The 22,720-nt window shown below is 37.2% G+C and overlaps 1 protein-coding gene across 5 annotated transcripts; it reads left to right on the top strand.

Moving 5' to 3' along the window:
• The first annotated feature begins 3,073 nt into the window (after positions 1-3,073).
• On the top strand, positions 3,074-22,102 carry LOC148725699 (uncharacterized). Of its 5 annotated transcripts, XM_088729936.1 has the most exons (9): positions 3,074-3,263; positions 7,235-7,384; positions 17,312-18,003; positions 18,418-18,512; positions 18,604-18,757; positions 19,006-19,069; positions 19,445-19,710; positions 20,106-20,265; positions 20,755-22,102. In XM_088729936.1, the coding sequence occupies exons 3-9, from the start codon at positions 17,326-17,328 to the stop codon at positions 20,940-20,942; spliced, it is 1,605 nt and encodes a 534-aa protein (XP_088586062.1). In that variant the 5' UTR covers positions 3,074-3,263; positions 7,235-7,384; positions 17,312-17,325; the 3' UTR covers positions 20,943-22,102. The 5 variants fall into 5 exon arrangements, with proteins under 5 accessions (XP_088586062.1, XP_088586065.1, XP_088586064.1 ...); XM_088729939.1 differs by lacking the exon at positions 7,235-7,384; XM_088729938.1 differs by lacking the exons at positions 3,074-3,263; positions 7,235-7,384 and adding an exon at positions 9,311-9,484.
• Positions 22,103-22,720: the final 618 nt, after the last annotated feature.

Here is a 22,720-nt window from a genome sequence, read left to right as displayed (position 1 = left end):
ATTATCCAAAAGCATGCTTATCTCTTAAGATCGTCACCTGAGTTATCGGAAATTTTTCCATCAAAATCGATTTTTCCAACATATCGCCGTACAAAAAACCTCGAAGACATTTTGGCGCCTTCTAGATTTTGGGTAGGTTGGAAAGTTAGTCAGGCAGAGAAGGAAACAGGAGGGTGTTTTGAATGCTCTTCTAAATGCGACCATTGCAAGAATTTTTTAATTCAAGGTTCCAAATTTAAGAGTTTTTCCACAGGCCGAACCTATATGATTTGCCAAAACTTGTCTTGCTCTTCCAGAAATCAGATACAATGAATATATGAAAGTTCATATATTTTGAACTGCGGTTATAGATACGTATGATGCACGATCCTCGCAGTAGAGAGCGCTATTTATGCAATAGCGAAAATCAGACCTGAAAAAAATCAGGCCTGTACGGGATTCGAACCACTGACCTCTGCGATACTAGTGCAGCGCTCTACCAATTGAGCTAATAAGCCAACTGGGAGCAGACCGTTAAGTTGATTCGTAATAAACTGGCCTGCTCCCTGGTCTGCTAACGAGGGAGAGGCATCGGATCATTAGAAAAGAGTAGCCTGAGTGGAGATCAGATAAATTTCATCGTGACGAAACCTAAATCCTCCCACCCTCCCCCCCCCCTTTTCTTTCAGGCGATAAATAATTACCGTCTATTTAGGAAATAGATGTTTGAAAGTTCTCCACCTTTCTTTTTGTCCTTGGAGCTTTCAGGAAATTGCGATAAGCTTATTTGATCACGAATTACATGCCATTGTCAACGGCTTGTAAAAATCAGTCTGCCTAAAAGGTGATGTTGGTTACAACATTAACCTTGTACTGGAAACAAACTTGAAACTTGAACATCTGAGCTTATTACTCATATTTATTAGGTTTTTTTGTTTTCTTTCTGAAAAAAAAAAGGGAATTCAATGTCAGCTTGAAGTTTTCGGTGATTTGCTTTCATTATTAGTTGACTATTTAGTTCCCGCCAATCCTCACATTTTTATCAAAGTCTCACGGCACACTATCGTTTTAACCACCTTCAAAGGAGTTTAAACAATGATGAAAAAACTCGGGTACAGTAGGGTCAAAAAACGACAATAGTGAATTAAAAAATCACCCGCTAACTTTTTGAGATCAGTTATAGACAAGCTCTCCTTCAGTTTTAGTTTTATGATACGTAGAGTATCGTTTAGAAATGCGAGCATTAAACCACATTGAATTTTTAATCCTCTGAATTGTTTAGAACCTCTCGGGAAGCACATTTAACGTATTCGATTCTGCTTTTCTTTTCTTCGCGACCTACAGTTCTAGTGACTGACATATTGTGCAGTTGAAAACTGAAGCAAGAATTCTTAATTTAATCAGTACTTTCAAGAGAGCAACAGAGCGAAATGATCATTACTTTTAAAAGCACAGTCCGATAGATTTTGTTAGCAAGTTCGAATATCAAATTATAGATTAAAATAATAGACGAGATGACCCATAGATAATATTATCGAAAAAAAACTTTGATCCACCAATTACTGATCACAAGTTGTGTAATGCTTGATAGAAGGCAAATACTGTTGTGTAGTACACAATAATTACAAGTTTAGTGAGTGCTGTCTTATTTTAGGTACAATGCTTAACTTTTTTTCAAAGCTTTTTAAGCAGTCAAAATACACGTAGAAAACAAGCTAAGGAATATTTCCTTTACAGCTGTTTTGCAGGGCATTGTGAAATCTTTGTCCAAAGCATTCCTTTTATTTTTCTCTTTCGTCATGAAAATTTTTATTTTTTTTAAGAGCTCAGAGCTGATTTAGTTTCGATTGCAAGTGGTTAAATTCAAAGACTAATTTGGTCATCATCATTTTTGCGAGAAAGGATATATAGATACCACGTTATCCCTTTTTCATCCACGTAAATGGGTACTCCTTCAAAAGAACGAAAAAGAAACCATTTAACGAACGTTTATATTAAAATATTAAGAAACTCAGACAGCTTTTTTTTGAAAAGAAGCAGCAACTTTTTGGACTTTTGGCAATTTTTTAAACACTTTTAAGAATCACTTCAAATAATCCTCACTATTTTTTTATTATCCCTAGAGAGGGAGAAAATAACAAATTTAAACAGAAAATAACAAATTTAAACAGAATTCAGGTGGCTATGTGATTCCATTGAAAGATAACTGAATAAACAACAATCAATTTACACAGCCAAACAAACATCTTCCAAAGTTGTAAAACATATACTCAGGCACGTTCAACGACGGTCAAAATACCCCAAAAGGTTTTGATTAGGTTGGTAAAAAGAAAGCAAAATAAAAAGATAAATTTAATGAAAGCATCAATTTAGAAATTATAATGAGGTAAGAAGAGAAGAATATCACGACCACAAAGACAATATCAAAAGCTGCCGAGTAATTAAATTCTGTTCGTAAACTTGGATACTGGTAATACATCCTGTCGTTAATTAATATTTTCCTTGGAAATTTTTTGCTTTCCAACAGGGCAAGTTGCGAAATAAAAGTAAATATCTGCACGCGTATCTAGAAAACGGAAATTCGCTTTGGCGCCGACCGTGAGGTAGAGCGGGATACTGATGTTCTCTCTCTCTCTCTCTCTCTCTCTCTCTCTCTCTCTCTCTCTCTCTCTCTCTCTCTCTCTCTCTCTCTCTCTCTCTCTCTCTCTCTCTCTCTCTCTTTTTTTGTTTTTCGCGATCACATCCATAATTGCTTTTACTGAATTAACTGGTAAGAATGGTTTAAACACTTTTGTCATTCGCATCTGAGCAAATAAGTGATAGTAATGTTTGAGACAGGTAATACATCGCCCGGAATTAAGCCCTGTGCTTTGAACGAATTTTTATTGTCTTCGCTGGAAAAAATTGCGACTTGTGCAGGCTTCAAACACGAGACAGCTGAACCCACTTTTGCGGTTTGTATCGGTTTCCATTTTGGGGTCATTCTGACAAGGTGGCGATGCAAAATAAACAATAATAAAACTGATAAGACAAAACAAAATATTCTATTTCATGCTAATTTTTTTTGTAATTAATTAGACAAGAGCTTACCTTCTTAAAAACTTTACGAAAACAACTTCTAACGGTACTATTTTGGCTGTTCTTGGACAATCACAGTTAACGTTATATCTAAAGACTAACAACCAGAGAGATACATAAGTACACTTTTCCAAAAATCTGGTAAGACGATCTCCAGAACTCAGATGTATTTCTTTAAGTGTTGTGAAAAGTGCAGGTGATTGCAGGTAAGATATGTCATTGCTCTTGCCTATAAACTCTCATTTTACAATAAGAGGCTATGATTTTCGTTTTCACTGGCTTTATCTTTCTCCGTTTTCAAGGCTGTTGAGGCACAAACTGGCCTCATAAGGAAATTCATAAAAAAAATGCTGTTTGCTTTGAACTGCTAAATGCAAACCAACAGTGTGAAAATACCGTTCGTACAATGTTAGCTAGTAATGCTTGTATCGGGGTTAGCATTTTTATTTAATAGTGACTGTTCTTTCAAGTTGTGATATTGTTAATGAAAACAAGACTGTTTATGTACCTTAGGCCGCAAGCCGCTATTTTAGATCCTAAATCACTTTTGAAATTGCATTATCCTGTCTCTTCCACCATAACCGTGTTCGGAGGTAGATGGTTTCTTTGTATGTCAAAAGTGAACAAAAAGAGCGAGAAAGCTAGGTTAAGTTGTGGCAGAATTGAAATGAAATACAGGCCAATTTGACAAACTATTCACAGCGCTTAGCGATCAGTTTTTCACTGTAGCTGAATGTAATGGTGGTAAAAATCCGACATGTGATTTATCAATGTAATCCCAATTTACGCACCATTTTCGAAGCTTTATTTAAGAAAATCTGATGGAGAGAAAATTCAAATGGAAATAGGAATATATATGAAATACGCGAAGATCACGCTGTTTTCCTTCGCTAGGTTAATTTATTTATTGCTGTAAACCCCTAATATCGCTAAATGTTTCTTTCTTTCTTGTCTTCTCGATTTGCGATCTTCTCGTAAGTTTCAATTTAATCCCGCTGAGTTGAAAAGCTTATTGCTGATTACCTTTTGAAAAATTCTCGTTTATCAGTGATTAAAAAACGGAAAGGCAAAAATCAATAACATATATTAACAATTAAAAACGCTTTTTTTGTATTGGGCAGTGCGTTTGAATCAGCCTTTGCTAATAAATTACGGAGCTGCGTGATGATATTTTGAATAAATTTTTTGCGACGAGTAAATGAAGTTTCAAATTGGACGAGGCTAAAAGATTTTGATGGGTAACAAAGAAGAATTCGCCAGAAACAGAAATAAACCAATAGCGAACAAGAATGACAAAGGATAGAGAAGATTCCAATTGGTTTTCAAATGAAAGATAGAAATTCTTGTTTAAGAAATGGAATTGGATTCAGATTCCCTGCTCTTGTCAGGCTTCGCGTCAGAAAGTTCAATGGGTAATGATCATTAACTCGAATGGTTACCATCCTTGACGAGATAATAGTTGAAAAAAGTGGATTATATTCTTAAGTGAAAATTTTGTACTTCTAGATTACGACGAAAAGCTTTTCAGTGCCAGATAACGAACATTATTGCGCGCAGTTACTTCTTATCAGTTTACATCTGAAATCTCTCTGAAAGAAAGATCACAGCTTTTTGGCTCGAGTAGTATTTCATGTTTTAAATTGAAAGAGGAATAAAGGCATACCACATACCACGAATGGATCACCGTTGTCAAAAGTGCTGCATGGTGATTCTAGATAAGATATATCAGTTTTTTTTTTTCAAAAGAAAGTCATAAAAGGCTAAATGAGAAACAGACTTTGGTGATATTCTTATTTCGTTGTCATTAGCTTTACCTTTTTCCAGTTGAAGAAACACGTACCGTTTTCCAGGTTTTTAAAGCACAAAGTGGCCTCATAAGGAAATTCGTGATAAAATGCTGTCCGCTCTGAACTGCTAAATGTAAACTAACAGTGTTAAAATACAGTTCGTACTGTGTTAGCTGCTAACGCTTGTATTGGGGTTATTATTCTCATTGTATACAAACTGGTCTTCCAAATAAGTTGTAGCATCATTAAATGAAAACAACACTGTCCGTGCACCTTAGGCCCCAGGCTGATATTTTTTTCACATCCACGGGCAATTTGAGCTGAGTTTGGAAGAGTCTAAAGTAGAAATCAAAGCGGGCGGAGATTTCAATCCCAATATTACGACATCACAGAATACAGTTTATGGTAATGCCGTAGTAATGCCCGTTGGTATAGATCCATCCCGTCTCCTCTCAAAGGCTTGAAAACGTCTCTGTAACAATAATTACGATGCACATATTCAAAGGAAAATCATCGACCTGACTTTTGTTATGATCATGGTTACGATTATTTCGGCGATTATACTTGTGTCATGGAGGAAAAGCAATTTTTGTGCAATTACTAATTTTGCACTTTTATTGATGGTTGGACTTTTTCAATTAACAACGAAAAGTGCTACTTTATCAAAAGTAAAATTGAAAATTGCCGCTTTTAAAAGCTTCTAATAAATAAATATAACTTCCTAAAAAATGAAAGGTTTGTTTTCTTTGTTGAAAATGAATGTTTAAAGAAATGGAACTGAATTCAGATTCCCTGCCTTTGTTCTTTGGGTTATGGAGCTCAGTGGCTAATGATCATTAAATCGAATGGTTTCTATCCTTGAGGAGATAAAGTGTGAAAAAAGTAGGCAATATTCTTAAGTGAAAAAAAATTCTACCATGTAATTGCAAGTAAAGGCTTTATCAAAGCCAGATAACCCATACGCAATGTTAGTTTTACTTATCAGTTTATATCTGAAACCTTCGGCAAGTACAACTCGCGTAAAAGAACGATCATTGCTTTTCACTCAAACAGTATTTTGTAACATGAGTTGAACCAGAAATTAATTAACGCATACAACACGAATAGTTCCCTCATTTAAGCGGAACTAAGCTTGTGTAACCATGTGCAAAACTTGCCTTATAAAATTTGGCCTTCGGCAACACTTTTTACAACATTGAGTCAATTAAGATGATTTTTCCATTGATAATAACTTGCGTGAGCTCACAGCCTAAGCTCAGCTGAAAAAGCTAAAAATTCAATTGCAAACGCAATAAATAAAATGTCTTCCTCGGCCATTCAGGTACACAACTGAGTAAAATCGAGGATGTTTATTCCTTATCCAACTGAATGTTATTTAAGCTGAAATTATTAATTATGATGGAAGCATGCTTCTAGATTCTTCAGAAATAACTTCAGCATTGCCCACGCACTGGTTGGGCAAATGATACAAGATCCCCAAAACATTCGACTGAAACAGTATACATAAAACATCAGCCCCTTGTATGCACTTTACGAAATACTTGACAGAAGAACTCAAAGAGATTATGAACACTCAGATTTCATTAACGCGAAAAATTTAATGCTGCTTTGTACAGTTTTACGCCTGGATTTCACTCTTCAGATCTAACAGCGGTATGAAAAAAATATACAACTGAACATAAAAAGTCTTCATGAATAAAATAAATGAAAAATGTAAGTAATAATAATGTTCTCAGTGAGATTCTAAATCATTTTAAGTAGCTAATAGTAAATATTGTGCTCAGAATGACAAAAATAAATAAATTTTAGGTTGAACGATTGATCGAATTAATTCGGTCCTTCACTTTCATTACTTCGTCTGCTTCAATCAAAACAAAAAATTAGTATTTCAAGATCTTTTAATATATTCTTTACATTCCATTGCACAAACAGTTATCAAGCTCTTTTTTTCTGCTTTGCGTACGTGTCAAATAACTTTATCGCCTTATTACAATTTTCCAATTATGCGGTAAGGAAATTTGAATTAATTCATAATGATATTTATCTTCATTGTAAGAATTCCATAGGTGAAAGATGGTAATCCCCTCCTGGTAAATTAATTGTGTGACTCTGTGTTTCTACTAGGTAATAGGTTAATGGTATTTCGGCGCTCGGGGCTTCCCTTGTTATGGCGTGTGCCTCTGTTTGATAAAATGACACTTGTTTTGAATTTGATTGGCTCAAAATCTACAAAACTTCATTTGCTTAAAATGTGAATAAAAATATTTAATCGCATGTCTTTTTCGAAAAAAATGAGTTTAAAAAAAGCAAGAATTAAGTAAGATTATGCAATTTTCAAGATACAATATCTGTAACCTCTATTTTTTTTTTATTATTAATATTTAACGCAGATTTCCCCACAGCCAAATAATTTACAAGACATTCCAGGGAGGCAATTAGCTTCATAACAATTTAAAAAGCAGCCAGGAAAAAGAGTCAAGACATTCCGCCGCACAAGGCGAATCACTGCTGGAACGCGTTTGCGATCTGCGGAATTCAAGGTAGGAAACTTGTAGGCAAGGCTATCTAATCTCGTGCTATTTCAGGTGGGACAAATGAGTTGTGAAAATCGTGTTTTTAGTAAATGAGCACAAGAACGACACCCTGGCAATTCTCTTTCTTCAACAAACTAATTTTTATTTCAGAGATCGATTTAACTTCACAAGTGAGTTTCAGCTGAGCCGCTAATTCTAGGAGTATACAGGCAAATTGTCTCATATGAAGCTATTTAATGGCTGTTTTACGACCAAGTTTACCCACAAGTGCTCACGAAGCATCAGACCGCGAGACCCTACTGAAGGCGTGAAGTTCGATTTCTCTCGAGAGACTCGACTCCCGGCTTCCTCAGGAAGACGTTTAACATATCTTTTAATTATTTTTTCTATTTTTACCAAATGTAAACAAATGTTGGTTCCGTTTGAAACACCACCTGGCATGACTTTTAGGTAACAGTGGGTGATAAAGTTTTTCAAACTCAGCAAAAGAGAGAAAATTATGTCTCGTTGTACGAGATGACCAGTTTCGAACAACCGCTCAGATGAATATTCAAAAAGATAAATATAACTTCAATCTTTGATCAATTGTGATCAGTATTTTAAAAAGTACCCACATTTATGCGGTTTTCTAGACGATGGTGTTCTTTAAAGGTGTCCGTTATCCAAAAATCTTCAATTGAGTTCGGCTAATTCGCAATTTTAACAATGACGAACGAGAATTTAATTTCACCGATAAAATATGCAACAGTTCCCGAGACGTCTGAAAACTAAAGGAAGAGCAACTCGATCGAGTTTTACAAAAGGGAGCCCCCTGTGTTAAAGTGGCCATGACACTATCTAGGCATCGACAATGAATTATCCTAAAATTTTCAAGTTCACCATTTAGAATGCGTTTTATTTGTGCATATCGTTTTGGCTTTATTTTTACCTTACCAAATTAACATTCTATGGTATAGTCACGCCAAAAAATAATTTTTCATGTCGCGCAGCAAACGTCTGAAATATCCAGAGGCAAGCTTTTTCGAGACGGTGTGATTTCCTTACATGATGTGTAGATGTTTTTAAGATGTGCCTGAACTTGACTAAGCACAGTAATCTTCGACTCAAATCTTATACCACATGGAATGCTCCAAACAGAATTTCTGATCAGACACCTGGGCGTACATTTGAATTTTATCGTTCTCGTACAAGGGTCCCGCTGTTGTTTTGTCTGGTTTACCTCAACCGTAACCTCTCGAAGTAACCACACTAGCGCTCTGACAGAAGTATCATTTCCAAAACGGTTTTTTTCATACACCTCTGAATTTAAAACTATACTTGAAGATATGGCGCTAGCAGCAATCAAAAGAGCATTTCTGTTTATAGAAGAACCGATACGATGTATAACTGCTGAATAGTCTGTCTAATTTCGTTGCTTGCAAATTTTCAAAGCTAATTTTCTCAAGATTTTTTCATTTTGTAAACTCTGCTGCATTAGCGCACACGATTCGCTCATTCAAATAAACATCTTTAAAGCATTTCTTAAGTTTAATTCGATTACTGATCTTAAAGAAATGCATTTAAGGTAGGTGAGAAATGTTTATTGTTTTTAAGTGTAACTTTATTTTCTCTGAAGCCTTTAGTTTTTGATTCATTATTCTGGTAAGAGTAAACCTTGTTTCTTCCGTGACCCGGGAATTCTGATTCAAATGTAGCTTCACTTTAAGACTCTAATTCAAGAAAAAAGACGCTTTTTATATTAGAAAAGTGAATGTAATCTGCGCAATTTCCGGACACAAGTGGCTGTCGGCTTTTTTACCATCATGTTTGTTTACCAAGCTTTAGATAAAATTTTCCGGAATAAGAGATATTTCACATGATTTATGTAATGTCTTCCACAAATTTGGACTCGTATTTACGTCAAGTACCGATGAGTGCTATGTTCTTTTGAGGTTTAAAACATAGATTTTACAAGATTGCTGGATAATATTATACATTATGATGGATGGCTTAATCTAAATCGAGTTGAGTGTATATATAGATCTATCTATCCGATTGTGATTCAGAGGAAAAGCTAGGAGAGCTGTTGCGAAACACAGTGCGTAATTTTATTCCTCAGCTAGGAAGGTGAGTAGTTTAAAAGTTAAAAAATCCGAACGGATCTGATTCAGGTATTGCTCCCCACTTGAAAGATACTACAAGCGATGTTTTGACTTGCTTTCTATGAGGTGCAGAATAACTTTCAGCGTGAGGGTGGCCACAAAAAAGTCTTACATCAAAATGTGAGAAATAAACCCACAAGGAACGTGGTTAACAACGTAAAATATTTATACCGATTGCAAATTTCTAACTTGAAAAACTTAGGTTCTTTCTGTTAAGTCGTACAAAGTGCTGATGAAAGAGGAAATCTGAACTTCGCTCCTCCGATCGTGCAGACCTACAACAGTCAAAATCTAAGACATGTTTCTTTACTTTGTTTCTATCAAGGAACAAGAACTAGAATCTTTCATAGAAGCGAAAACAAAAATTAAATTCGAAAGAGATATTTAATTGCTTGCGTTAAGCTACTTTGTCGACAGAATCATGCGAGTTTCTTGGTAGAGACTTAGAATTAGAAAAATACCGTCTTTAGAATCCTCTCAGAGCTACTAGTCGAGTGATGCCAGGTCCATCACAAAATGAACATCTCGAAACAAAATTGCACGGTTAGCGATATCTTTAACTTATACTTTTCTTCACATTTCAACCAGCGGTACAACTCACTCAGACTTTTTTAAAATAACCAAACATATCTATTGCAATATGCACAACATTAACGGAAAGATACTAGTAAAATATACTTTCAAGAATTAATTCTAATTCTTCATTGCCAGAATTTCAAAAACGATGTGTCAATGATAGAAAAATAGGCTGTAGGGCTTTTTCGGTGTGCGGCATTCCTCGTTATATGCAAGTGTATATGCAAGTGTCGTTATATGCAAGTGTAGTTTCCTGTAATAAAAAAAAATTAGTTCGTTGTAAACTGGTGATGTGATCGCTTAAGCATTCTTGGTTAAAATTCTTTTACGCTCACCAGCTTTATATTTCCTTAATTTTACCGGAAATGGAGCTGTTTATTCGCAGGGTAAGCAGATCAAGACCACAATAATGGAAAAAGAAAATGTACTCGCATAAATTTCTCTTAATTTTTGTTAAGTAATTTTCGAAGAGGCCATTAATGCCTATTCATAATTTATACCAACCTTCAATATTTCAAGTATAACAAGGCAAATTAAATAATCTCAGAAAAGATAAGATTCTAAATTTTAATTGAAGCGAAGGGACATTTTGGTTTGTAGGGAATTAAAAACTGCTTCGGAAAGAGACAGAAGTGGTTTGGAGCTCACGGGATTTTCACAGTAGAATTTTGATATGTAGAGATTTCCAGGGATCTATTATCCATCACATCTTCGCCATCAACAATTCAATAGTGTTGTCATTGGTTCCATTAAAAGTTGTTTCGTTTTGTTTGTTGGATGTTTCGCTTCGTAAGAGGAGTATCAAAAAAATTCAAACTTTAACTTCTCACTGTGACCGTAGCTAAGAAAATATTTAAAGTCTAGACTTCGTAACTGAAACGAAAGTATATATTTAAGATGTTTTAAGGCGGCTGGATGAAACATTATCATTGAAGGTGTCCAACTTCCCTCGGGGCAAACCTAGCGAGCCATTTTATACCAAAATGAAATTAGTTTTACCGAATGTTTGTGCTACCTTCCTGCATGTTAATGACCAATTTTCTCAAGCACAAGTCATTATATTTTCCATTCACAAAGTTTGGAGTCATAAGATTTAGCACGAGTTCCCAAAGGATATGATTATCGTTTCCAGCACAGAATTAAACAGCTTCCAAGTGTAAATATTCACGTTTTTAGTGTTGATTTGTACTTTTAGATTGTCCTCTTCTGAGGAAACTTCTGGTGGTTGCATGAACACATTTATTTGAGACGCCTAAACGTCTGTTGGTTTTTTTTTCTGTTTAGTTTTTGTGATCCAGTTTGGCTCCGAAGAGTGATAAAAAATTATATACACATGCAATATTTAGCGCTGGTAAAGTATTCGATATACTTAAATGTTATCAACCTCTGAAGTAAGGTTTCCCTCGATAAACGGTCGAAAAATTAACCTTAGGCTATCATGATTTCCTTCTACAGGCCTGGGTTCGGAATTTAGGAAGTTCTTTATAATCTGCAATCTCATTCCCTTAGGGTATATCGTCTCCAGTACTTGGACCTCTTGCATAATTCAGGTTTAAATGGCGACATTTATAATAAACTATCGTTAATATTGCATGGTGTTCGCGCGTAGGATATGGATAATAAATTAACCACATTTTGTTCTTCAATGCGATCCAATCAGTAAAATCACAAACAAATAACGGAGGCAAAAACTCAAAAATTCTTTTGAGGAGGTACTTCTCAGCTGACAGCAAACATTTGTGGGTGAGATAACTGGAGTCGGCGGACTGCATCGTAGTCAGTGGAGGTAAGGCAATGTTTTAGTATCTCTAAACCGAGCACGGTATACGCTCGTGAAGTACTTATTCTAAAATAAACAAAACGATCGATATGCGTAGCAACATTTGGTAACGAAATCGAAACCGTTATCATTCGAGGAGTTGCCTGAGAATCAGTTTAGGTCTTCATGATGAGTAAACGGAAATAGTTGGACACGGAAGCCGTTTTAGCTGGAAATAAAATGAGAAAAATACGAGATGGTTGTTTTTCATAATTTAATAGCTGAGTCGTAGCTGGCGGCCAGCGTGAAGTTTTTTTTCACAATTCAAAAACTTTAATAGGCTAGATGTAAAAAAAGGAAAAAAATTCATTAAAATGTTCATCAGTTTACTTTGTGTGGTATTCTAAAAAATTCCACTCTAACATCATTCTTTTTCACTTTTCCCTACTTTGAATTTTATATATACTTTATAAAGATGCTGCCACCGTTACTAACTATCGTCTTAATTCATAATGCATCGCAACGGGCACTTAGTGTTGTAAAATGTATCCTTTGAAATTTTTCGCGCTTTAAAATCGAAAGCTTAAATGACACACTGTATTGAAAATTTAAAAACTTCAAGCATCTCAGCATGACTCGACAAAAAATTCTGCAAATATTTGTTAGTATCTTTGGAAACAAAGATAAAGTTTTCTAGAGATAAAAAAAAAAGGTAATTAAAAACCATTACTACCTAAGGAATACGTCTTTCAGTTTTAATATATTTGAAACCGGACAGCCAGTGAAAACCGCAACTATTAAAGTGTCAGCTGGAGCTAAATTATTCCTTCGGGTGTTTCTTCGGTCAGAGCGGTCTCGAATAATAACTGAGAAACCTAAATTCAATTGATCCCAGAGGAATCCTGGTAAGCAAGCCCACGCTTTCCCTAGTGTTGGAACACTAACCGAAGGAAGTTTTTTCTTTTTTTTTTTTTTGCGATCTGTCACGTCTCAAAGACTTCTAGCAGCCACTAGATATGATAATTCACTGTCGGCGTGGGATTTTTTTTTCCACCATGAGCGTTGCTGAGTAATTAGGGAGTTTTGTTCGCGTGGAGGTTTTTCTTTTTTGCAACATAAAAGGCATTGGGCTGTCAAGTTAGTGCACCCTGCGGGGGTACAGGCTCTAAGTGCCTTAAAAACAAAAAAATTATTCTTGTTCATTTGAATCCAAATCAACGTTAGGTCAAAAATCTTCAAATGCTCAATTCCTATCGTCGATCTCCTTTCAAGCAGTTAATAAACCTTAATCTTGGATTAACTCTTAAATTAATGCGACTTCATCAGAATTTGACATCATGTGAGACTTATAGGCACCAAACTCATGAATAATTTGGTATGTTTAGTAGTTATTTCAATTAACAGATCCCACATATATAGTTCAAGGCTCTTTATTCAAGTGTTCACAAACAACAACTTCCTCTACGTAGTCATTCTAACCCTTCTTTCTGCGACGTTCATGAAACTTTACACGTCGAAAAGGTAAGTCTGCATTCGAGACAGATTGACATAGTTAAAAAAAAAAAAACAAATTATCTCGTTTCCAATTCCATCAATTTTTTTGCTCCCTCGACAGTTCGCAGGTACCCTTGATCTTTCTGGATGGAAAGAGGCTCCGTGAGATTTTTTTGGATCTTACCCAAAAACACAATACCACATTGGCCTGCCTACGGTTCAAACCAAAATGTTACCATCAGGAGTCTGATGCACTAAACCATAGCTTAATGTCTCCCACCATGAAAAACAGATAAAACAAAAGGCTCTAATGTTTTGCTATATTTCAAGCAGAAATAAAACTCACAGAACGGCGTATAAATTTGTTCAAACACGCAGTGTTCTTGCCATCGGCGTACTTAAATCTTCGCCATAATGATTGCGAAGACTTCTTGTACAAGGCACTTACTCTCACAGCGCCCCTCTCCACCCAAGCACATGAATTACTGAGTAAACCGGCAAACCGTTAGAGAGCCCCAACGAAATGTTGGCTTGATACTCCATCAAGGAGGAGAAGTGGTTCTCCAGATTGCTTCTTGATGTGGAAAGGGGGTAGACTCCAACATTTGTGAAAGCTGTACAGTCATTTTCATAGCTTTAAAGCAGAAAAAACCCTTTTAGTGCCACATGCATTTATTTAGCATTTTTTGCGCCTAAAAATACAAATTGGAACTGAAATACAAAAAGCTTGTGTTAGAGCAAACTGTAAGTGCTGGTCCCAGTTGTTCGAAGGCCGATTAGCACTAACCCAAGGTTAAATTCTAACCTGGGTTTCTTTAGTCTTTTGTTCAAAAGTCATTTCTGGGGATAATATTCCCTATACTTTTTGGAGCATCCAATCATCAAGTTGCAGACAAGAAGAATTCCGCTGAATTTTCTTCTAAGTTTTCAGATCTGAAATCGGATTTCACAGTAACCCTGGGTTATTTTAACCCAGCTTTGAACAAACCGGCCCTGATTACTAACTTACTATATATATCTTATTAACCAAGCGCGAGGGCCGTACTGGGAGAATATCGGCCCGAGGTCTTGACAGTACGGACCGAGCGCAGCGAGGTCCGTACAAAAAAGACCGAGGGCCGATATTCTTCCAGTACGGTCCCGAGCAAGCTTGGTTAATAAGAGATTTATTATACGACTGAAGTTCAAAGGGACACAAGTGCGGTATCATTCGGGACCATTCGGGACAGTGCCCGGTCCAATACTGAGAGAATATTGACCGGCAATAGAGCATTTTGATTGGTTGACTTTAGTTATTGGCCCTCTGACTGCCCGAGTCGTGTAATAAGGACTAGTATTCCATCCAGTGGGGAGAAGCTATCGTACGTGTTATGTCATGTTTTATTAAAAACTGGATCATTGGACAATGCAATTCAAGACTTTTTGTTGGCTTAGCCATTATGGTATATGAGCCAATATACCATAATCTAATGATATCAACAAACTCAATTTCAAACGTATTACCAACTTTTCTAATCTCTCTTCTGAAGAGTGGTCGGCTCTAAAAAGTCTTAGAAAACGCAAAGACATAGTTATCAAAGCGGCCGATAAGGGCGGCTCAGTCGTTGTTTGGCGCACCGACCTCTACCAAAAAGAAGCTTTGCGGCAACTTTCTCGCACCTCCTTTTATCAAAAGGTCGACAAAGACCTCACTGCTAGCAATCAAAACTCCGTCAAGAATACGATCAACCAACTCATAACTAAACAAGAATTGCCGGCCACAGCAAAAAATTCTCATCATAACCACTCCTAGAACTTCTCGTATTTACTTTTAACCTAAAATCCACAAACCTAACAACCCGGGTCGGCCCATTGTCTCGGCTTGCAGTTGCCCTACCGAACTATCTCCAGCTATCTAGACAAAATTATGGCTCCCATCGTCAAAACTTTACCATCATATATTAAAGACAGCCAACACGCTCTTCAAATTTTTCGAGACTTTAATTTCCTTGGCCAAAACAAACTTCTTTTCACCATGGATATTACGTCTCTTTACACTGTCATTCCTAATGACGAAGGCCTTCTGGCCCTTAAACATTTTTTTGATCAACGTACTGTTAAGAAACCTAAAACTGAACCACTACTACGCTTAGCCGAACTAGTGCTCACACTCAATTGTTTTTCATTCGGAAACAACTTCTTCAAACAAACCAATGGTGTAGCGATGGGCACCAAAATGGGACCTAGCTATGCCAATCTTTTTGTAGCTTTTGTCGAACATCAATTTTTCAGCCAATACAACGGGTCCAAACTTGAACTCTACGGTCGCTACATCGACGACTGTATCGGTGCTACCTCCTCTACCAGAGAGGAGCTCACTCAATTCATAACCGCAGTCAATTCTTTTCACCCGGCTCTGAAATATACCTGGAAAATTTCTGACAATTCTATATCCTTTTTAGACATCAAAGTCTCAATTGAAGGTGACGGTTTATGCACTATTGTGTATTACAAACCTCGGACTCGCAAATGATCCTTTAAGATCACCGATCGCTTCACGTGCACCTCCGCCAGTGTAATCTATTGCATAACTTGCACTTATTGCAAAAAGATATACATCGGCGAAACAGGCAGAAGACTAGGTGACCGATTCCGAGAACACCTTCGAGACGTGGAAAGGAACGACAAGGACACATCGAAACCAGTCGCTAGACATTTTAATTTACCTAATCATTCTAAGCAACATATGGCAATCTGCGGTCTTTCCTTGCACTTAGGTAACACGGAAAGCCGTAAAAATCTTGAACAAAAGCTCATCTTTCAAACCGGCAGTCTAAATCCCACAGGGATCAACGAACGCTTTTCATTCCACTAATTTACTCTTGTTTTTCTCGTTGCCATGTTCCCACCAATAACGTAGCTCCATTTTCTACCTTTAAAAGCACACACAACCCACAATTCCTCTATTCGCTCCGACGAAGGGCTAACGCTCGAAACGTCAGCTTTTGTAATCGTTACGGTGACCAATTTACTTTTTCAACTTTGTTGATATATCCAAATTATTTCGTTACTCCCACCGACGCAGCCCCAAACAGTTTCTTTCGAAACTATCGGCCTTTACCAAAATCTAATATCTGTACATTGTAATATCCGGTTTCTTCTTACAAAAAAAAAATCGAGAAAATTTGTCTACTATGTTGGGGCGCTTTTTTTTTTTCTTTTTTTTTTTTTTTTTTAATAAAACAATTATTCCACTCGCGCTTGTTGGATATGAGACGATTATAGCCAACTCGGCGCTATGCGCCTCGTTGGCTATTTATCATCATATCCAACGCGCGCTCGTGGAATAATTGTTAAATAGACTGGAGAAGCAGCGGCGCTTTGTTACTTGGCTCGATTGCCGAGTTTTTCTTATTGGCTTTAGATCGCAATTTTAAACTGCAATCGTTAATGATTAAGATTTAACGACTGAGGTTTTTAAACCAGCGACTTTTTTAAACTCATAATTTGTTTCATGCGCTAACGATTGAGATGTGACACAGCAGCAACTTGTCATTTTGTATTTAAAGATTTGCTATTTAGCACTAAAACACATCTAGCTCTTGAGAATTTTGATGTAATTTATTTTTAAGAAACAGGGCCCCTATGGATACCAGCCTTGAGCTGAATGGGCTACCCTGTCTAAATAAAGTTTTACTTACTTACTTACTTACTAGCAGCGATTGAAGCTTTAAGGCAGCGATTTCCACCCGGGAAAATAATTCGGTCACACTTTTCAAAATTGCACTGTAACCATCAACCCTTAAATTCTGAGATCCAAATAAAATTCTCTCTTTCTACTCAGTTTAGACTCACTCCCCCTTTTTTTTTTTTTTAGATAAATTGGGGTTATGACGGTAACGACTCAATGCTGGTAGTTACGTGGTTATATCTTATGGAAGGAGAAAAAATTGGTCATCTGTTTTTTTTTATCTTTTTGTGCAGGTTGTCACTGCAAAATGAAGATGATCTCCCTGGTAATTTCCGCCACTTTTCTCATGTCACAGTTTTTCCTCGCACAAGGCCTTTTTCTTCCATGGTCTAAAATCAAGAATGACTCCACTGACGGCTTTCCCATTCCCAGGTGTCTACTTGACTTGAACAAGAAGTATAGTTGTAAGGGAGACGCCAAACTTCAACAGCTGAAGAATACAACCAGGCAGATATCTTTGGACGACAGGTGTTTCGGAGATCCAGGATTGCCAATGTCCGTGGGATTTCACAAGAATCTTCCTTATGTATATTTTGCGAGTGGAAAAAATTCCCTCCATATCCGGGGTATGTTCCCCTCTATACTAGCGGATACATTAGACTACTGCTGCCAAGGTGGGGTGAGCAAAGTCAGATTCGCCAAGCTATTACGATCGCCGCTGGAGGCAGAAGATCGTTTCCTAGGTGACGACGTAAACGAATACGACTTCACCTTTCCAGTTCACGCGCCCGAAGGAACCAGTTCGTTTCGGGATCACCCGTTCATTCCGCTAGTGCGCGTACCCAGTGTGGTGTTCTTAGCGTATGATGGGAATGAAAGAACAACTAAGACCCATGCCATCGCTGCGACCATTCTGAAGGCCTGGCCTATCATGGTGTTCATTCTTCTCACGGCAACTTTCTCCGGTATCATCATTTGGTTCTTGGTAAGCAATACATAAATAACACGATATTTTACCGGTATATTGACTGTAGATGTAAGGCGGTTTATCCTCTCCCCTTGAGCGCCTGTTAAACCCCATTTCCTTTCTAGAAGTCAGCGAAGTTACCTAACGTAAGGATCCAAGATATTCAAGGAACTCCCAGTTGAACTTAATAATATTATTATAATCATTATTATTGTTACTATCATTATTGTTATTTTTACTATTATTATCATTGTAAGAAACGAAGCTTTGTTATTCAACTCAAAGAGTTTTCTGACTTGGACTTCCCACAACATCAGTCATTAGCAAATTGAACGGGGTTGGGCTTCTGCTCTCACGGAGGTCTCCGATTTTACTTTATTCCACTCTCAAGCGAATTATTTCTTATCTTCATAAACATCTTTTATTTTCAAGGATCATCGCCAAAATCCTCAGGAGTTCCCTCAATCCTTTAGGAAAGGAGTCTGGGAAGGATTCTGGTGGGCATTGGTTACTATGACAACAGTTGGGTAGGTAAAGTCACTTCATAATCTTGTGAGCAGTCTAGTGAGCTCTCTCAATGTGCAAGGTAATATTAATTGCAACCACTTTTCTCAACAGTTACGGTGATCGTTCTCCCAAATCCCTTCTCGGCCGAGTGTTTTGCATAGTGTGGATTATCACAGGTCTTGTGATAATATCCATCTTTATTGCGATGGTAACAGCTTCGCTTGCAGCTACGACTCATCCTCATTTCCCCATCCATGGATCGCTGGTAAGTCAGCAAGAGGAGAGAATTAACAATCAGATCTTGGGGTTAAAATCTCAGCTGGTCATAGGTTAAAATACATAAAATGATAGCGTGAGAATGTCATGGACACCTTTACCTTGCGTAAGTGGAACGACAGCATTTTATAATAATGCATACTCTTTCCATCTCACTTAGAAATGACGTCTTGAAATATAATTTAACTCATATATTACAGCTATTGTCACCGTTGTTCCGTAATTTCCCATTTGCAGATTGGAGTCGTAAATGGCAGTGAAGAATACAAGCTGGGAGTGTTGATGAACGCAGAAATGAAGAGTACGATACATCTTATAGACTTTTATTAACTCTTTAACCCCTAAGAGAGACCAGCATCTAATTTTAACTTACCGTAATATTTGTCAATTATTCATCAAGATTGAGGGGCTCCAAGTCCAAGCGCTCAAGCAGCGCGCACGCAGTCTCGAGTAACAAACCAGAGCTCCACTTTTAAGTTTGGCTAAATCTTTATATCATGTAGTATTGGTCAAAATTTTCTATTACAGATGGTCAAGGTCACCTTTCTTTTGATCAATGATTGTTTCGGTAGGGCGTCATCTTATTTTTCCGTAAAAGCAAGAACTGGTCCAGAATAATGAAAAATAATCATCAATTAAAAACGATTTTCTCATGTTATTTTTCACTTGTGTACAGTCTTTCCCACAATATACGGTGTAACGGAAGCTTTACTCAAATCGGAAATTGACGGAGCATTCGTGGACAGCTTCATTATAACTGCGCACTTGAACCTCATTAAGGACCATCCAATCAGGACAGAACGAACCATTGAACATCCGGTGACGTATGGTATGGTTTTGGCGGGAAATTCAACGCGTATGGCAGACTGTGCGAGGCGTTACGTTGAAAACTACCCAAGGAAGGTTTTTCAGCGAATTGCTGACCATCTCAAGCCCTTGAAGGCAAGTGTTCTGTTTGTTTGCTTTGTTTTGAACAAGGTTTTTCAATTGTGCACTTTAATCAAGTGTCATGCAGTCCATTTTACTTGCTTTGAATTGAATACTTATCGTTTGGTCTTTCCTTGGAAGAATGATCAACAACAAATAAACTTACTATTGCAGATTATGGCCGCTGAAAAGTACTTCAAAGATTTTTATTTACATATTCGCTTTGGAAAGAGAGGTTCCCAATGGTTTGGTTAGCATGCACTGCGCACCACTTTAAGTTACAGATCCTCGCACAAACAAAATGGTCTGAGAAAAGCTATTTCCATGAAGGACGAACTCTGGAACTTCGAAATTAGTTACGTTGCCAGAGTCCCGAAACTGTCACTTAATCGTGCTTTGATGTTTTCCAGAATCCATCAGACTCTATCAGTGAAGAGGTGATGGCAGCTGAGAAGTTGTTTTACGAAGAAGGTGCTTTCAAGCTGATTGTGTACTGCGGTGTCGCCATTCTGGGATTACTCTTTATCGCTGGGTTGTTGTACGAGGTTCTTGTAAAGAAATATCTGCAGCGTAAGTCGATCTTAGATATGTATACGCTGATCGAATGAAGAAAACATTTTTCTAAGGGATGAAGTCGTTCAATTATTTCTCTCAATAATATCGCTCGACACTTAACTATGAAACAACTAGATTAAGAACTCGAAATTTTTATAGCGTGATAGCTGATGTTGGAGAAGATCATATCCGTCTTCACGCATAGAAATCTACTAGACCTTTAAAAAATTACAATAAGGCAGTCTCAGGTTCTTATTTAATCTTGTTTCCAATCGCATACCGTCAGACCATTCAATCTAGTCATAACCACAGAATCAATAGTGAGTAATGTAGCCAATTGGATTGCAGCATTTTTAATAGGACGATATGTTGTTCCAGGTTATCATACTTATCTTTTTTAGGGTTGTCCTCAAGAAACGCAAATCGGCAAAATAGAACTCCCGCAAGATTTTCCTTCTACGCGACAATGCTTTGCTAAAATGCAGTTTTTTTTTTTAACTGCAGCGAAACGAATGAGAGAGGAAAACAATTACCAGAACGTTGAATTAGTCAAGCAAACAAACCCGGCTGATGACCAAGCCTCCAACCCAACCGAGGGAGATCTGGAAGAACTACTACAAGATTATAAGGCTTTCCACGATTCGTGGGTTGCAAAGTGTAAAAGGCTTCATGGGAAACCTTATGGCTGTTAAATCCAACGGATTGTCCCGTTAAAACACAAGAAAATAATTGTGTTAAGAAACATTCCTCGTTTTACAGTGTAATAAGGTGTAATTATTATTAAGGTTTAGGGTTCAAAACTATTAAGTGTTAGCTCTCTCAGTAGTTTCTAAAAGTCACATGGCACTGCTTAAACAAAGCAAACAAGCACTTAGGAAGAAAGGGAACAACATGAAAGCTCTTTTCCAAGAGCGGTTGCTCTTGAAAATCATAGAAGTTCTTACTATTTCCCTAATGGCTCCTGGCTCAGACAGGACAATGCACCCGATAATCAAAGTGTTAAAACCGCCAAAAACAATAAATTCATGCTTAACAATTGACAGAAGCTGTCACAAAGACGAGGATGAAGGTAGCAAGTTGAGTAATGTACAAACAAGACTCTTTGCTTCCCAAATCAATTATCACGTGATTCGGATTGGGTGGCAACAGGGACGGTAAGCAGGTCAGCCAAATCCGTCTGTTTCCCTACAATACTACAGTAACAGCTTTGTCTTTAGGCTTTTAAGTAGAAAGTAAACCGGCTCTACAGTAACAGCTTTGTCTTTAGGCTTTTAAGTAGAAAGTAAACCGGCTCTAGAAGATTTTACCTCATAGTCGTTTTCATGAGCCCTGGGGCACTCAGCTAACATGATTTGTTCAAAGGTGCCCATTGAACGAAGTTCTTTTTTATAGTGAGGAAACAAATTGGCTTTCTGCCGAAAGCATGCCATTAAAATGAGACTTGAAACGGCAAATCTTGTCGGACTAGAATAAAAGGAGGTTAAACTTCATCTCTGGTTAGTTACACAACAGACTGCACTTTCTATCGTTATGTCGGTATGATAATCCACACGCGATGTTAAGAGAGCACCAGAAACGTTTGGAAGCCACATGCTGAAAGAATGTAGTTTTAGCCTTTCCAAACTATGCTATCATATCGCTGTGCCGATAGAAATTGCGGGCTGTTTCTTTTGCCGAATGAATTCCAAATATTCCTTTTTTTTCCAAGGATTTACTGCGACAAGAAAAGATCGTTTTTTCCTCAATCATTGATGATCAGAGTAAATGAGTTATCTTATCTTATTTACGTTGTAAGTAGACCAGGAAGTGTTGGTTAAATATAATTTTCTGTAAATAAAGCTCCATATCCATGGTCCGTATTTTACCGTTACCCTGGTAACGTTCGGGAAGTGTTGCTTGAGTATCCTTAGGCAAATTTTGCAATTTCGTTGACTCAAAATGCATTAAGGATACGCCTCGTGCTTCGGGTGTTGGATCTTGTGTATATATTCACGCATTACAACACTTGGAACAATACTAACCAACGTTATAACATCACCAAAGTAAAGCGCGCGCTCTGATTGGTCAATTTAGCGTCCCCCATTTGCCCATGGGTGTACGCTGCTGACGTGAGCAAATGCAAAGACTATTTTTCCGCGCGCGCTTGTCCATAACGATATCCATAATGTCCGCTTAGCAAAGTATATTCTATATACAAGGCTAAAAGATTAAGAAAAAATTAAAATGTTTGAACCAAAGGTTTTCGGCTGTTTGCCATCATCAGGGTGATGATGGCAAACAGCCGAAAACGTTTGGTTCAAACATTTTAATTTTTTCTTAATCTTTTAGCCTTGTATATAGAATATAATACTAACCAAATATCATAGAAAACCATAACTTATATAAAATATTTGAAAACATAATAATGCTATTGAATCTTTTGGTTGCCAAATTTCAAGGCAAACTTAAATCCGTGAATGTCGGCGACAAA

Source organism: Stylophora pistillata, chromosome 8, assembly GCF_964205215.1.
Source record: "Stylophora pistillata chromosome 8, jaStyPist1.2, whole genome shotgun sequence".
NCBI classification, from domain to species: Eukaryota; Metazoa; Cnidaria; class Anthozoa; order Scleractinia; family Pocilloporidae; genus Stylophora; species Stylophora pistillata.
Note: the sequence above shows the minus strand (reverse complement) of the source record. Positions and strands in the feature narration are given on the sequence as shown.